The following is a 15,905-nucleotide window of genomic DNA, read 5'->3' on the forward strand; positions in this document are numbered from 1 at the left end:
CAGACGATGCATATCACAAGTCTCAGCCATTTTTTCCCCCTCGGGGCTGGCCGAGAGGGAGAGGGGAGGGGTTGCCTGGAAACTCTGGGCTGACTGGAGTTTTGGCTGCCCTGACAGTTTCTTCTTCCTGTTGTGGGTCAGGCTGGATGGAATCTGGACGTATGGGGACTGGGCTCCCCGAGATGCTGTCTGTGCGGTGTGGGGTGAGGGGCGGAACTGCTGACGTGGAAGGGTAGGAAGAGGCCAGGTCCTGGGTGGCTAAGCAGGGTCTGGGAACCTTGGGCACACAGGACTGTGTGTGTATGCGCGCGTGTGTGTGCGTGGGAGGGGAGGAGGGAGATGGGGGAATCCCAGGTGCTGAGAGGCTTTGCTAAAAGCCGCCGTCTTCAGAGGGTTTCCGTTTTGCCTGGAGACAAGTCTGTGCTGGAAGGAGACACTCACTGGGAGGTGTTCATGCTGAGACCTGCCGCTGTGAGACGGGAAGCTCAGGAGTCCCCCAGCAGAAGGAGGGGGATGGTGGGGAGAGTCTAAGCCCACTCCTGCCTAGGGCCTCCACCTCTCTGCCCTCTCAGACGAATGACGCTTAGATGGAAGCTAAACACCTCCCCAGGAGAAATAGAGCATCCCCTCTTGTTCAGGGATCCCCACTCTTCCAGGCAGGATGAGTGTTTTTTCAGGTGTAATTCAGTTTTCTCACCTGGCCCACACAGCTGTCACCTGTTCAGAGTGAAAATGATGGTCCTCCAAGGTGCACAGGTCAGGTTGCTTCCACACCTCTGACGGGTGCTGCTGTGTGCCTGGCATTGCATTTAGTTGTTGGCGTGGCCCGGGCCCAGCTGTCCCCCTTCCATCAGACATGGTGATCCTGTTTCCCCTCCTCTGGTCACAGTGCCTCTTCTGAAGCCATTGCCCCCAGCGCAAGCCCTGGCTGGAGAGTGGCAGTGGTGGGTGCACCTGGGGCCACGGAGGGGACTGGGATGAGGAAGGGGTTCTGGCAAGACAAGGGCCTCTGAGGGGTGGAGGCAGAGGGCCCATGAGGGAGGGGGCAGTGGGGCCAAGAAGGGCCTTATGGGGAGAAGAGAGGCCCCAGGTGAGAAGAGGGACAAGGAAATGGAAGATATTCTGGAGAGACAGACGCAGAAACGAGGAGCTCCCTTCTGGGTGCTTCCATCCTCCCCAGGCCTCTTGGGGCTGTGCCCCTCTTGTCCCAACAGGGGTGTCCTGGAGGGGGCCGGATTTGGACTCCCGAGGCCCAGTGGAATGCAGGTGAAGCTCTGACTTCCTTTCTGAGGGCACGGGGCCAAGACAGTCCTCTCTGGATCCTACCTAGCGCCCTGCACCCTGCATGGGGCTGGGCCCCATGGGAGCTCCAAGAGGTTTGCCTTGGTGGATGGAGTGTGCCACCAGGCCACCACTAGGAGTCACTTTTGTCCCATCTGCCTAGAGTCAGCTTCTAGTGAGGAGGAAGGAAGAATGGGGAGCTGTTGCACAGCACTGAAGGGGACCCCCCATTGTTGGATGTTGCCCAGGCCTCCAAGCTCACATCGAGGACCAAGCTTGGGTCCCTCCACTACTGGGGGTGAGTTTTGCTTAGTGAAATGTTCAGACAGCCTTCTCTGCTCACCAAGCCCGAGCCCACCTCCCAGTGAGGGTTGCAAATTTACCCTCCCTTTCCTTATTTAATCCAGTGGCCTACTTCCTGGGCCTCAGGTAGCCCTCTGTGGGCTAGAGGTGGGCGGTCTCTTAGAATCTCTGTTTCTGCGGACTCCAGGCCAGAACATTCTTGTCAGTTTCAGAGCTTTGCATATTCATCAGCAAGGAGCTTAGCGGGGTCTAGGACCAGGTCCAGAGTGACAGGGCTGCGGGGGATGGGAACTGAGGCAGGGGGGCCCTGCTCTCCTGTCCCCTCCTTCCCTCTGTGTGGTTGTGCAGGCCTGGACTCCAGACTCTCACGGGCGGGGCCACACTGCAGTCTTGCTCACAGTAGCTGATTCCTCAGCCTAGAACCCCCAGCAGGCTTTGTTCCCCTGAGTCCTGCTGCCCTTCGCCGTCCAGTAGGCCTGCCTCTCCTCCTGGGGACCTTCCCGAAGCCTGGGACTAGGTGGGACCCTCAGTTACATTGGATTCACAGCAATCCTCCCGTCAGTCATTCCCCGTTGTAGGTCTGTAAGCCTTGCGAGGTATGGATTGGGGCCAGGGCCCCCATTAACAAACAAGCAAACAGTTTGGTTGAGATAGAATTTACATGCTATGTAATTAGGTCATTACTTTTTATTTTTATTCTGAAAAAGTTTTACTTCTTTATTTTAGAAAGAGAGCAAGCGTGCCAGCGTGGGGTGGGGAGGGGGAGAAACAGAAGGGGAAAGAATCTCAAGCAGATTCCCTGCTGAGGACAGAACCAGCTCTGGGCTCCACCCATGACCCTGAGATCATGGCCCGAGCTGCAACCAAGAGTCAGATGCTTAACCAACTGAGCCACTCAGGCACCCATATAATTTGCTCATTTAAAATGCACAGTTCGGGGGCTCCTGGGTGGCTCAGTTGGTTAACCAACTGCCTTTAGCTCAGGTCATGATCCTGTAGTTCCAGGATCGAGTCCCACATCAGGTTTCCTGCTCAGCAGGGAGTCTGCTTCTTCCTCTGACCCCCCTCCATGCCCTCTCTCTCTCCTCCATTCTCTCTCAAATAAATAAAATCTTTTTAAAAAAGTAAAATAAAATGTACAGTTCGGTGGTTCTTGTATATGCTTGGACATAGGCAACCATCACCATTGTCAAGTTTAGAATATTTTTACCACTTCAAATGGAAACTTTTACTGCCACCGCCCCCCACTCATTCCGTCATCTCCTTCCAGCACTAAGTAACCACTAATTTGCTTTCTGCCTTTAGGGGTTTCCCTATTCTGGAATTTCATAGGAATGGAATCATAGAATATGTGACCTTTGTGTCTGGCTTCTCTTACTTAGCACAGTGTTCTGAAGGATCACCCATGTGATACCATGTGTGAGTCCTTCATTCCTTTTCATGGCGGAGTAGTAGTCGATCTTGGGGCTCTGTGACATCTTGATTATCCACTCATCCATTGAGGGGCATTGGGGTGGTTTCCACCTTCTGGCTTTTGTGTATGACGCTGCTTTGAGCATTCACATACAGGTTTTTTGTGGACGCATGTTTTCGTTTCTCCTGGCTGTATACCTAGCAGTGGAACGTCTGGGTCCTATGGCAGCTCTCTGTTTAACGTTTTGAGGAACTGTCAGAATGTTTTTCAAAGTGGCTGCAACGCTTCACACTCCTTACCGTGGGCTCTAGGTCCTGTGACTGAGTAACTCTGCCTTGACTGGAGCTGTCTTGTTCGTCACTGTCCCTCGCCTCTGGGTGGCTGGACCCATGCCAGGTGCTTGATAAATACATAGTGAGTGAATGAATGGCTCCCTTTCAGTTTATACTGCCCTCGACTTCCGCCCAGATGCTATCCTTACAACCTTCTCAGTGAACCTCGCTCTGACCCCCTTTCTGGGCATAATCATTAGTTGCCTTTTCTGGTTGCTCCCATATTCTCTGCCTCTCATTATCTATGACTCCTCTGGGAGGCCAAAAGTCCCTCTGGGGTTAAAAGAGGGTATTAGTCACCTCTGTATCACCAGGTTCTAATGCAGGGGTTGGCATAGAATAAATGCTCTGCATGGGACTGTGGGGAGAGGGAAGTTGTACCCCAACACACAGGAGCCACAAGGGAAGGGTTGTCATGGGGGAAGTGTTCTAGGGGATCAGTGAGGCAACAGGAAGGGTTTGGGGCAGAGCTGCTACTACCAAGGCTCATCTCCTGGCCTCGGGGCTCCCTAAGAGGGACAGGGGACTAGAAAGTTCTCCTCCCTGTTTGCACAGCTTTCCTCTGCAACTGACCTGTCTCGAGACTGGTCCAGGATGGGGAGGCAGAACATGGGGCTTGGAGGCTGCTAAGTACTGACATGATCGGGGCCCCACGGGGTTTCTCTGGGACACGTGCAAGGGACCATGTGGTGAGGAGACCCATGTGTATAAGGCCATGGTCTTTAACATGGCGAGTGACTTGCCGTCTATCGGGGTGTGGTATGCAGGTTTTAAATGCAACTTGTATGGATCCACATTTATTCCGCAGGCTGTTTGCAAATCATTCATATGTAGCTTTTCCATGTGGATCATAACCTTCATTTCCACTCCCCAGCCCACCCAGCTCCCAGCTCCCAAAGGCTGCTCACTTTTTCCCCTCCAGCCTTCTTGTACCCTACAGAGCTGAGTGAATAATCTTGACTCCTGCAGCGTGTGTACGGTCAGTTTATTGGGAACAGGCAAGACTAGAGGCTTATGGCAGAGATGGTGGTTCCCTGGGTGGGGTGGGGGGTGGGGTTTCTGCAGGAGGTTGCATGAGGGACCTCTGGGGAGATTGGGTCAGCCACACACATCCTTCCCTGCAATCCCTGAGCCAAAGCCTCCCAGTTTGGGGGCAGCCCCACATCACTGTAGCTGGGAAAACATGTTCACATCAGATCCAAAGCAAGAGGACCTAAAAGGAGGGGGAGCAGGACCAGAGCGAGGAGGGGGTGGGGAGGGCTATGTACAGAGGGTGGGGGAGGAGCTTGGTTCCATTGAGCAGGTGATGTCAGCTTGTGACTGTCTCTCCATCCAGGAAGTATTCCAAGTCCCTTTGCCTTTGTTTCGGTGTTTCCCCATCAACGGGGCTCAGGAAAAAAGATGTATTTTCATAGTGTGAGCTCAGCACTCGAGCTGGTGAATTACTTCCCAAAGACCACCTCTTGATTCTGCGTGCCAATCAAGAGGACCTTTAACAGATCTCGAGTGATTCTGAAATGCTGGCCCTTGGCTTTGGAAATCAGAATAGTATTTTGAGGTACCTCTTTTTGATCATTGCAATAGTGCATGTGTTAGCCGGATGTTAAAGGAAGTTCCTTTTTCTTAGGTGCTTTGAGAGCCAGATGTAAGGGAGGTGGGGAACTTCAGGGGTTGGGAGTGGGATCCTGGCTTTGTGGGAAAACTTTCAGGGGATAATCGACAGAGCAGAACTTTGATGTGTTCCCCACCGAGGGCCTAGCTTGGGGTCCACACACGGCTAAGGTGTGGAAAGGTGACCCTTGGAGAGGCCTGAAGGGCGCCTCTTAGCGAAAAACCCGAGGGAAAGCTTTAGTCAATACAGGAAAGTGGGGTTTGGGAATATCCTTGTCTTCAGCCCTGGTTGGGGGACAACATCTAGGCTGGTGGGGGAGGGGTGCTGGCACCCTGTCCCTGGGCTTCCCGCCTCGGGGACAGGACCGTGCTAACACTTGTGGGAGGAGCTGCTCCCGGCCCCTAGCTTCATGCAGGAACTCCGCGTGCTCACACAGCTCAGCAGCCCCTGGGGCTCGCAGGGGACGTAGACCTCACCAGTGCCCACGACGCTGCAGGCCCCGCTGGTCTTGAGGACACTGGTACCCCCCGGGCAGTACTCAGTCCTCAGCACGGGGGTGCTGACCACACAGGGCTCGTAGAGGACTGCGCCTTTGGAGCTGCTCACGGCTGTGGGAACAGGGAGTGAGGCTCAGAGTCCCTTACTGTGTGGCTAGAAGGGCATGGCCCTCAAACCTCTCAGCCAGACCGTGTCCCCACCTGCTGCCGCTCACTGACGAGCACACCCCCATTCCAGCCACCTGCTTCCCACACTAGCCACAAAAAGTGCTTAGAAGCTCTCCTTTTTCCCCACAGCCTTGGTTTCTGCTTCATGCCCTCAGTTTCTACTTGTCTGAACCTGCTTTGAAACTGCTTTCTCCAGAAAGGCAGCCTCTTGTCATGAGGGTTCCCCGCAGCTTCTGGGGCCCCACAGCCCTGAGGCCCTGTTGCTTCTCTGCTCCTCACATAATTCTGAGTTCCCCTCCATCTGACCGGGAGCTCCTGGCAGACAAAGGTCCTCCTTGGGGTGGGGAAAACATGCCGAAGTCTGGGCCAGGGTGCTGTGGTCTTGTCCTTGTCGGGTGGATCAGCCCCCACGACCCCAGAGCCCCAGGGGAGTACACAACTACTCACAGATATTCACGGGTCCGATGCCTTCACACAACCTGGAGGAAGAGGAAAGAAGACACAGGGTAACTGCATCAGAGAGAACAAGCCCGATAAACGCGGGGCACCCCTCCTCCTGCCTAGGCCACCCCCTCACCCCCACCGTTGTGTTCAGGAGGAGGGCCTGAGGATTCTGGGTTGTTTGGGACTTTCCTTGACTGTGGGATGGGCCGTCGCAGCGCAGCCTCAGCAGTGGCCAGAGGCGACCAGAGGCGACCAGAGGCAGGTGAACTTACCCTTGGAGTACGGATGGCCCTGACCCACCTGTGCTCCTCGCCCTCCAGCAGCCGCCTGTAGGTGGCGATCTCGATGTCCAGGCCCAGCTTGGAGTTCATCACCTCCTGGTACTCCTTGAGCAGGCAGGCCATGTCCTGCTTGGCCTTCTGCAGGGCCTCCTCCAGCCCTACTAGTTTGCACTTGGCGTCACTGAGGGCTGCCTCACCCTGCTGCTCCGCCTGGGTCACTGCAGCCTCCAGCTTGCAGCGCTGGGGGAGAGGGCACAGCAAGGAGTTACTGGAGTCCCCAGGAGCCCCAGGCTGACTCTCAGAAGAGAAGGGAGAACATGGTCATTGTGAGATGATAAAAAATACATATATGGATCTCTGCCCCCAGTTCCTGGCACAGAACTCCCAAATCCTTGTAATTTCACAAGTGATAAAGAGCATTAGGAGCATCCTTTGGTTTCATATTTGGTCTTTGACCCTGGGTTCTGACACAGAGTTCTCCGATCCCTTGGGACTCCTGGATGGTAGCCGTGTCTTTTGTTCTAATGAGGTGACTCTGGCTGAGTCTCCAATGGCTTCATCTAGAAGGACCAAGTCATGACTAGAAGCTTGGGGTTTTCAGCCCCACCCCCTATTCCCGGAGAGAGGGGAGGGGCTGGAAATGGACTTAATCATTGATCATGCCCAGGAGAGGAGGTCTCTGTAAAATCCCAAAGTCTGGGGTTTGCATGGCTTTCAGGTTGGTGAGCACCCAGAGGTGGTGGGACACTCACATGCCCAGAGCGTGGCATAGAAGCTCCATCTCCTTCCCGCCTACCCTGCCCTGTGCATCTCTTACAACAGGGTGTTCATCTGTGTTCTTTATCATTGCCTTTTATAACAAACTGCTGAACAGTAAGTAAGCTGTTTCCTGAGTTCCATGAGCCATTCTAGTGAATTAATCGAACCTGAAGAGGGGATCATGGGAACCTCCGATGTACAGCTGAGGGGTCACAACCTGGACTTGCGGTCAGCATGTGAAGTAGGGGCAGTGAGGTGGGACCCTTACTCTGTGTGATCTGACTCTCTCTCCAGGTAGATAGTGTCTGAGTTGAGCTGAACTGTAGGACACCAGCTGGGGTGGTAAAATTGCTTGGGTGGGCAACTTTGTGAGTGTGGGAGGAAGGTGACACTCATGGGAACACATAGGAGGAGGGAGATTTCCTTCACAGTCATGGGGCCATGCCAGATTCAAACCTGCTGAACCTTTCAGCTTAGGGTTATGACATCTGGTTCTTCCAGAGATGTTGGACCAACTTCTGTCTATAACAGCTGAGTGATTTCTTTGGGGCTAATAGATTGGAAGCGTCTGACTGGCCTTCATCAGCCTGGGAGAACAGAATGGGTCTGCATTTATGGACTCCTGGGAGTTGTCTGGAATTTGAGGATTACAGGACTGGAGACTTTGGGTCCAAAGGAACCATGTCAACCATGTCAACCATCGTTTCTGTGCCCCCATTGAGGGGGGGTGCCCTTGCTATTTCATCTGTGACCAAAGGTGACCTAGTGTCTGTCGGGACCTCGCTCTTTCCTTAGGCTGCTCCCGCTATTGGTCAGCTTTTTTTTTTTTTTTTATAAAGGGTTTGTGCAAGGGGCACGAGTTCATTCCCACTTCCAAGTGCTCCCAGGGAGAATGGAGCCACCCGCCCAGGACCACCGGTGGGGGAGCCTGTGATGGGGCCCCAGGACCATGGCTTTCTGGCCTCACCTGGGCTTTCACATTCTCAATTTCTTGCTGAAGCCGCTGGATCAGCTTGTTCATTTCTAGGATCTCATTCTTGCGGTTGCGGAGATTGTCACAGTGGTTCCCAGCTGTCAGTCGCAGCTCCTCATACTGCCAGGACCGGGACAGGCAGGTCAGAGCCCTGGGTGCAGGCATCTGCACCACGGCACCTCACTGCCCCTGTTCTCACCATCCAGAGTCTCTCCTCCAGTGGTTTCCTAGCGCAGGGCTCTCTAGGTTCTCATGCTTGTTCTGCTCTCCATCCCCTCTCCATTTCCTGTCAATTTTGGGGTTTTTTTCTGGGCTGCTTCTTATTTCCTTCCCCAACCCTGAAACTTCAGGCTTATTAAATGCTCCTCTAAGCTCTCCTTTTCTCTGTGTAGCTGTCCTGTGGCTCATCTTTTTCTCCCAAGCCCAGAGTCCCAAGGTCTCTGGAGGGCTCCTTCCCCTTTAGAGTTCCCTCCAGATCTTAGAAGGGGTTTCTGTGCTCAGTCTGGGATGCCGGACAGATCTGGGAGTGAGGACAGACCATGTCTACCTCACTAGGGTGAGTACCTTCGTACATTCTCCTTCAAAACAATAAAAAACAAAATGCAATGCTGCTTCCTACTTTGACTTAACATTTTTAAAAAACCTTTGCTACCTTGGCAGCTCCAAATTCAATTTCTGAATAATGTTTTATCAATTTACATCTATAGATTAAAACAAGTAGCCAACTTTAGATTTTCCACATAGAGAAGGCGAAACAAGTAATAAGAAAGTCACTCTCTTTGGCTCTTTTGTTGTTAGGCTGTTGTGACAAAGCCTGCAGTTGCCTTAGCAATACGCACTCTCTGTCTTCCAACAGAACTCTGCTTTTATTTGAGGTGGCAGTGAGCCCAGATAAGAGAATATTTATTGGCCTTTTCATTAATGAGATCTATGGGTAACACTTCCAGGAAAGCTGTTTAAAGTGGGGGATGACCCAGTTGGCATGTTTCTTTTGCCTGGTGTTCTTCCTGCCTGGAAGAACATGTGAGATCAGTGATAAGGCAGCCTTCTTGGGACATGAGGCAACCGTGAAGATTACTGCAATTTTAAGGATAGCAGAACAGAAAGCGAGAAGAAGACTGTGTCCCTGATGGGAACATAGAACACCCGTGTCATCTGTGGGCAGTCTGTTTCTGTAACCTCTTTGAGGACAGGGATGGTGTGACTCTTAGTACCCTCACAGTGCCACACATTTCAATAAGACCGTCCTTCCCTGGCCACCCTATCCAAAACCTCATTCCCACAACACTCCCTGCACTTCATGCTGATTGATTTTCTTCAAAGCACACATCACCATCTAGCGTACTCCAAGCTTACTGATTCAATACCTTGGGTATAGTCCGCCCCTCCCCCACCCTGCCTCTAGAATGAAAGTGACTGGAAGGCGGGGTTTGCTGTCTATTCTGTCTCCTGCTGGAATCCAGCAATTAGAACAATGTTTGGAGTGTGATGGATGCTCAATAAACAGTTGTTGGATGAATAAATGACTGAGCGAATGAATGCATGGTGCCTTTCGCAGACAGGACCGGTGAGACAGAGATGATAATATTTGCAAAATCAAATTGCCCTTGAGGGTATCCATCTCTGTCCCAGCAAGCCCCTAATTGCCTAAGTCTGGGGCTGCCTTAATGACTGCTCCTGCCCTGCCATTAGTGCCCACTGCACCATTAGCCTCCCTCACGCCTTGAAGCCCAGGGCCCTCTTTGCAGTCATTGGCAATTAGTGCTTCTCGAGTGCAGCCTAAAGGAATGCTTCCAGTGTCTATGCGTGGGTAAAGGTGGGAAGCCCCAGCACCCTGATGACAGGCTTGGGCTGTCCGTGGGGTCCCCTCCCACATGCTCTGCAGGGACCTGGCAGAAACAACAGGACCCCGGGGTTTATGAGGTTCCCTGTGATTGTGGTGTGACACAGCCCTCGTTATCATCTCACTTAGTCCCTGGGGGGGCAGGTCTGGGGTCCCAGCCGGGCCCTGCCCACGTCCTCACCCGGCTCTGGTACCAGGCCTCGGCTTCAGCTTTGCTGCGGCTGGCAATGTCGTCATACTGGGCCTTGATCTCAGCAATGATGCCATCCACATCCAGCTCCCGGCTGTTGTCCATCTTCACAATGACCGAGGTCTCAGAGATCTGAGACTGGAGCAGGCAGATCTCCTGGGTGAGGGGCACGTGGGAATGCGTGAGCATTTTGAGGACAAAAGTGGAGGAGCGGAGGACGGAAACAGCTCTGACTTTACCATAGCAGATTTGCACAGGAATTTGCATAGCTGTCCTGAGTCTTCCATCACCAACCTGTTCTTCATCCCCCCACTAGTTACATAGACTCAAGAGCCAAGGTCTGGGCCCTCTGACTTCTGGGAGTCTCACTGCCTGAGAATTTCTTCCCATGCTCACTTTTGAGTCAGCTTGCCCTGGACCATACCCGCTAGTGGAAGCCTTCCCACTCCATCGTGCCCACGGAACTGGCCCCTGACCGAGCACCTGTGGGCAGTGGGGCTGTAGGTACCTCCTCATACAGGCCTTTCAGGAAGTCAATCTCCTGGACCAGAGCCTCCGCGTTGGTCTCCAGGTCAGCCTTCATCAGGAAGGCTGTGTCCACATCCTGCGGCCAGAGCAGGGACAACCATAATCTGGGGCCCAGGGAACAGGTGAGGCCACCCTCTCCTCCCATTGGGTCACCTCCCAGGCAAGCTGGTGGCAGCTGAGGGACCCAGGTGTAGGCGCACATGGAAGGGAAAAGGTGACAAAGCCAAGGATGGGGGGGAGGGGCCCCAACCCGGGGAGGGGCCCCAACCCCAGGACCGCATGCCTGGGCCTGGCACCCTGATGGGGAAGGATCTGTTGGAGTGGGTTTTGAAGGATCCTTGAGTGTAGGTTCTCAGAGCCTGCTGTGTTGTGCACGGGCCATAGATTACCTTGGTGTTTATTTGAGAAACCATCGCTATTGTTTTCCTCTTTTGTATCAGAGTCAGAGTTTTTGTTTGGTTTTCAGTTTGGCATTAGCTCTACCTCCAACTTCTCGGGCAGGTGTAGACACAACCCTAACCGGGTCAGGCCCCCATGCGTTGGGAGGCGGAGGCCAGGTCAATCACTGCCCTTCTGCAAGAAGTGGGGGAAGGCTGGCTTTCCTCTTTCCCAGGGTCGGTGAGGTTGGCCCTGGGATCCGACGGGGGAGAGGCCCTGTCGGGGGTGGGTGGGCTGCAGACGCTTTGGGACCCGGCCAGTGGCTGAGTGTGGTGAGGTCACCTGGGCCAACTCGGGGGGCCGTCTCTCTCCCTGTGCCACCCTCCCTCACCTTCTTCAAGGCAACAAACTCATTCTCAGCACAGGGCCGCAGGGAGAGCTCCTCTTCATACCTAGTAGATGGGCAGGAAGAAATATTTTAGTCTGGCCTAGGGGTTCAGAAGTGTCCCAAGGGAAGGAGCTTGGGGAGCAAACCTGCCTCTCAGTGACTTAATGCCCTAAGGAGTTGCCAGGCCCACTCCTCCTCATCATCGGACACCTGTAGCTCCTCTGACCACTCAGGACAGACGATTGTCATCCTAGCCTCTCATTTAGCCACTGTACGTGTTGACCTCCCTCCCCACCCCGTGTAGCCCATTCCTGTGATTATCATCTTCTGGGAAGTCCTTCTCCAGGCCACCTCCTTTCCTTGTTGCTGCTAAGGAAGCCCACGTCATGCCCACTGCACCATTAGCCTCACATGCAGCTGTTTCCTCTGGGAAGGTGGTAAAGAGTTGGCTGCTTTCACTGAGTTGTTCTCAGTTTTGGCTGCAGACACTGGAACCTCAGCCTGCCCCTTGCCCTCCCCGCCAGGAGAGGTCCGAGCCTGGCCTCTATTTGTCGAGGTAGCAATTACCAACTTCACCAGAGCTGTAGAGACAGCCTGGCCACCTCCAGGCTTCGAGGGAACTCCCCGCCCACTCCCTGTCCCTCTGGGCGATGGAATCAGGGCCAGGGGGTTCAGTCTGACGGGGATGACTCAGTCTGATGAGTGCTATTGATCCATTAATAGCTTTGCTGCGCTTCCTGACGCCCATCCTTCCTTATTCCAGCAGACCTCGGCCTCAGCATGGGCCCTGGGAGCTGGAGACTTCTGCTTGGGCGGGAATCCCAGCTCGGGCAGGTGCTAGTCTTGTGACTTTGGGGAAGGGTCCGGGGTGGGGGACTTTTCTGTGTCTCCGCTTCATTGTGTACAGAATGAGAATGACACCAATCCAGCCTCATGTAGCGGCAGTGAGCTAACATGTGCCACAGGTAGCGTCTGCCAAGCACTGGGCCCCTGGCATGGGGCACAGGCTTCATAAGTATCGGCTGCTACTATCAAAACAGCATTTAGTCTCATCCTTCTACCCCTACTTGCCCAATCCAAAGTCCTCATCATGAGCTGCAAACCATGTGTCCTGCCCACCTTGTATGTTACCCGCCAAGAAAGGCATTGCTCTGGTCGAGAGGGCTGGCCTCACCACATCTCACCTGTTGTGGTCTGCTGCAGTGGTCCTCTCTCTCTTGGCATACTCTGGCCCTTCCTGTCCCCTGCTTCCATCCCTTCCCTTTTCCTGGAATCTACTCTAGACTCCCCTTTTGTAAGGCCCAACTAGAATGAAACTTCATCATGGCCCTGAGCAAATGGCACCTCCTCCAGGAAGCTTTCCTGGGCCCTGTCTGTGCCCTCATTGTCCTGGCATTCCTTTCTGCTTCTGCCCCGTACCCCATTGTAGCTGTTGGCTGGTGTGCATGGAGGTCTGTGCAGGACCGGGGCATTTGGAGGGTGGGAGCCAGCTCGGCACAGTGACTGGTATCAGAAAGGCATAGGACTGACCCCTGCAGCGTGAGTGACCACCATGTGGCTCTATTCCACTGAGGCACATCCCTTACGGACCATGGCTCTGAGCCTACTTGTACTGCTGATTGTCAGTGGAAATGTATCTCTCTCAACCCTCACTCACCAACATGTGCTCCCATGGGGCCCTGGACCAGAGACACCCACCTAGGACCTGTGAGGCAATGTGTCCTGGCCTCAAGCCTCTTATAGGCGCTAGACCTAGTAGCCAGCAAGCTCCTAGTTAACATCTGTTTTAGCTCCCTTCTCCTGGGAGGCAGGCTGGGAGCTTCCCTTGGAGAGGGCAAGTCTAGCAGGCTACCTGACCTTAGCCACAAGCACTGGGGACGTAGAGCCCTGCTCGTGGGGAGGGGGATGGCTTCCCGCTGTGGACTCTGAGGTTGAGGTCCGGGAGCTGAGCATCGGGGAGTGAGAGAAAAATATGGGCCAGGTTATCTTGGATGTAGTCCCAGGAGGTACCGAGAGGGACGTATCAGGAGGAAGGGACAGTGGGAGGAAAAGCATGGAGAGAAGGTTTGGACGCCTGTTTGGGGAATAAGATATGGTTCTGGATCTGAACGGGGATTGCTAGAAGCTACGGCAGACCAGGTGGCCAAGCAGAGCCCTGGAGGGAGGGGAATGGCAGAAGAAAGAGCTACTATTGTAGGGACATGGACAGGGCCTTATTGAGGGAGGGCGGCAGGAAGGGAGGTGAAGACCAATACACGATTTCAGAGCTTCTGCCGTGTGCCCAATGGGCAGTGTCCTAGCTGCTCTCTTGTGTTACCCCACCACACTGTTGCTGCTACATGATCAATGAAGCTGGAGGCCTCCCACTGTAGAAATAGGGAAACTGAGGCCCAGGTTGTTGATGGAACTTGCTCCAGGCTCCCTGGTGGGCTGAAAGTAGGCCACACTCACTTTTTCTTGTAGCTTTCCAGCACGTCCTGGAGGCTGCAGAGCTCGGATTCCAGCCTGGCCCGGTCCCCTGCCACGCAGTCCAGCTGCCGCCGAAGGGCAGAGATGTAGGCCTGGAAGATGGGCTCGATGTTGCTCTGACAGCACCTTTGCTGCTGCATGAAGTTCCACTTGGTCTCCAGCAGCTTGTTCTTCTGCTCCAGGAACCGCACCTGCCATCCAGATCAGGGAGTCACCGAGAGCAGGGAGCCCAGGGACCGGCCAATACATCCTGTCCCTTCAAGCCTCACTCGGCTTCCTAAGGTTAGGTATTGTGCATGGGAAGCTCTTCAGGATTCTTCATATTAATGCAAGCGGGTGACATGATGCCTGGGAGTTCAGGCTTTCTCTGGTCACAGCCCAGGGGCATTCAGGGGAGGTCAGATCAAAAGCATGGTCATGAGACTCTAAGCTCTCTCGCCTGACTCTGATGCACCCTGCGAGGCTGTGTCCAAAAAACATCCCCATCCTGGGAACATGGAGAGCTCCCGGCTGGCTTTTCCATTTTGGTGACTTAGGAACCGAGAAGAGAAGCTCAGTGAGCGATCACGGCCACCCCTCTTGGCCATCGGCAGAGGGAACCAGCGTCCCATCCTTGAAAGAAATCTGCAGAGGGAGAAATGTTGCCCTATTTCCGGTCAACGGCCGCATCACCAAGAGGCTCCCAGCCTCACGAAGGTGGTGTGATGTTGCGGAAAGTCAGAGCCCAGAACTTAACGAGCTTTAAAAATAAAACTGTAAGTGGAACAGTTCCCATTTACTGAAATGAGTTCCTTTTTGGAGCCCTTTTACGTATCTTACCTCTTTTGACTCCCCACCACCAAGGACCCCTTTCCCACCAGGTAGCAAGAGCCCCAAGGCTGAGAAGTGAGATGTTTGCACAGGACCTCAGGGGAGCAGTCAGGACTGGAGCCAATACCAGGGCCCAGGCCTCCTGACTTCTGACTCAGGATTCTTTGCCCTATAGCCAGGGGTCAGCAAAAACACTGGCTCAGGCCCTGATCCCAAGAGCCTCCCTGGGGTGTGGAAACAGATGCAAAGGCAGCTGCTTGGGTTCACATCTGGCCTTTCAAAGGCTGCACACCACCCTTCCCTGTAGCCTTTCGGAGCTGTGGTTTTGGTGACAGTGACTGTGCTGACTGCTCTACCTTCTCCTTACACCAGGCCTCCTCGGGGGGCAAATCTGGGGCTGCAGTGCTCATCCCTGCCTCCAGGCCCAAGGCTCTCACCCCAGCTCAGACCCTCAGAAGGCGACTCTGTTGTCAAAGCCTCCTCTGCCTCATTGGTTTTTCTTTTCAGTATCTATCATTGCTTTGGAAGTTCCTGTTATAGTCTGACCTCACACAGCCCTGGTGATTTTCTCAGCTAATACTCAAAGGGAGATGACAAGAGAGTGAAAAAAGAATGAGCAGGAAGAAATGTCTAGCACTGAGCTGGATCTAAGCAACTTTCTACGAGTTGGGGGCATCATCCACCGCGCCCTCTCAGCTGCCGGCCTCTCCTTGGCCCCGATGCAAAGTGCTCTCTGTGTTCCCCAGCCCCGAGCATGGCTCCTCCTTGTTACCTTGTTGATGAAGGATGCAAAGCGGTTGTTCAGGCACTTAATTTGCTCCTTCTCGTCCCTCTTCACCTTTTGCACAGCCGGGTCGATCTCCAGCTCGAGCGGGACCAGCAGGCTCTCATTGATGGTGACGGGAGCGATGCAGGGTGAGGACCCACAGGGGGCCCCCACTCGGTACCCAAAGCCGGGCAGGCCACACCTGGAGGCCACACGGGGCCTCCCGAAGCCCACGTTGCACAGGCTCCGGGAGCCCAGGCAGCCCAGGGCGCGGAGGGCGCTCCCACCCCCGGACTGGCACGGCCCCTTGCTCACGGCATAGTGGGTGACCATCCGGGGGAGGACAGCTGAGCAGGAGCTGAAGCTCCGGCCACCGCATCGGGAGCCCAGCTGGAAGGAGCGACACGACATGGTGGGAGAGACGCAGAGAGGCGGCTGACGGGGACAGCGGGAGGACCGAGTTATCAAG

The 15,905-nt window shown here is 54.3% G+C and overlaps 1 protein-coding gene across 1 annotated transcript; it reads right to left on the reverse strand.

Moving 5' to 3' along the window:
* Window positions 1-6,046: 6,046 nt before the first annotated feature.
* On the reverse strand, window positions 6,047-15,847 carry KRT82 (keratin 82). The gene is made up of 8 exons (XM_044228922.1): window positions 15,443-15,847; window positions 13,843-14,051; window positions 11,395-11,455; window positions 10,606-10,701; window positions 10,089-10,253; window positions 8,059-8,184; window positions 6,352-6,572; window positions 6,047-6,086 (listed from the first exon to the last, which is right to left on the reverse strand). Exons 1-8 carry the CDS (start codon window positions 15,845-15,847, stop codon window positions 6,047-6,049), a joined length of 1,323 nt encoding a protein of 440 aa, XP_044084857.1.
* Between the last annotated feature and the right edge of the window lie 58 nt (window positions 15,848-15,905).

The sequence above is a fragment of the Neovison vison genome, chromosome 12 (assembly GCF_020171115.1).
Source record: "Neovison vison isolate M4711 chromosome 12, ASM_NN_V1, whole genome shotgun sequence".
Lineage (NCBI taxonomy): Eukaryota > Metazoa > Chordata > Mammalia > Carnivora > Mustelidae > Neogale > Neogale vison.

Excerpts from the sequence above, each read along its gene's own strand:
- KRT82 (XM_044228922.1), bottom strand. The coding sequence starts at position 15,847 with ATGTCGTGTCGCTCCTTCCAGCTGGGCTCCCGATGCGGTGGCCGGAGC. Across the intron at positions 11,456-13,842 it reads CTGGAAAGCTACAAGAAAAA|GTATGAAGAGGAGCTCTCCC; the intron begins GTGAGTGTGGCC and ends CCCATCTACTAG. Across the intron at positions 10,702-11,394 it reads AGTTTGTTGCCTTGAAGAAG|GATGTGGACACAGCCTTCCT; the intron begins GTGAGGGAGGGT and ends CTCTGGCCGCAG.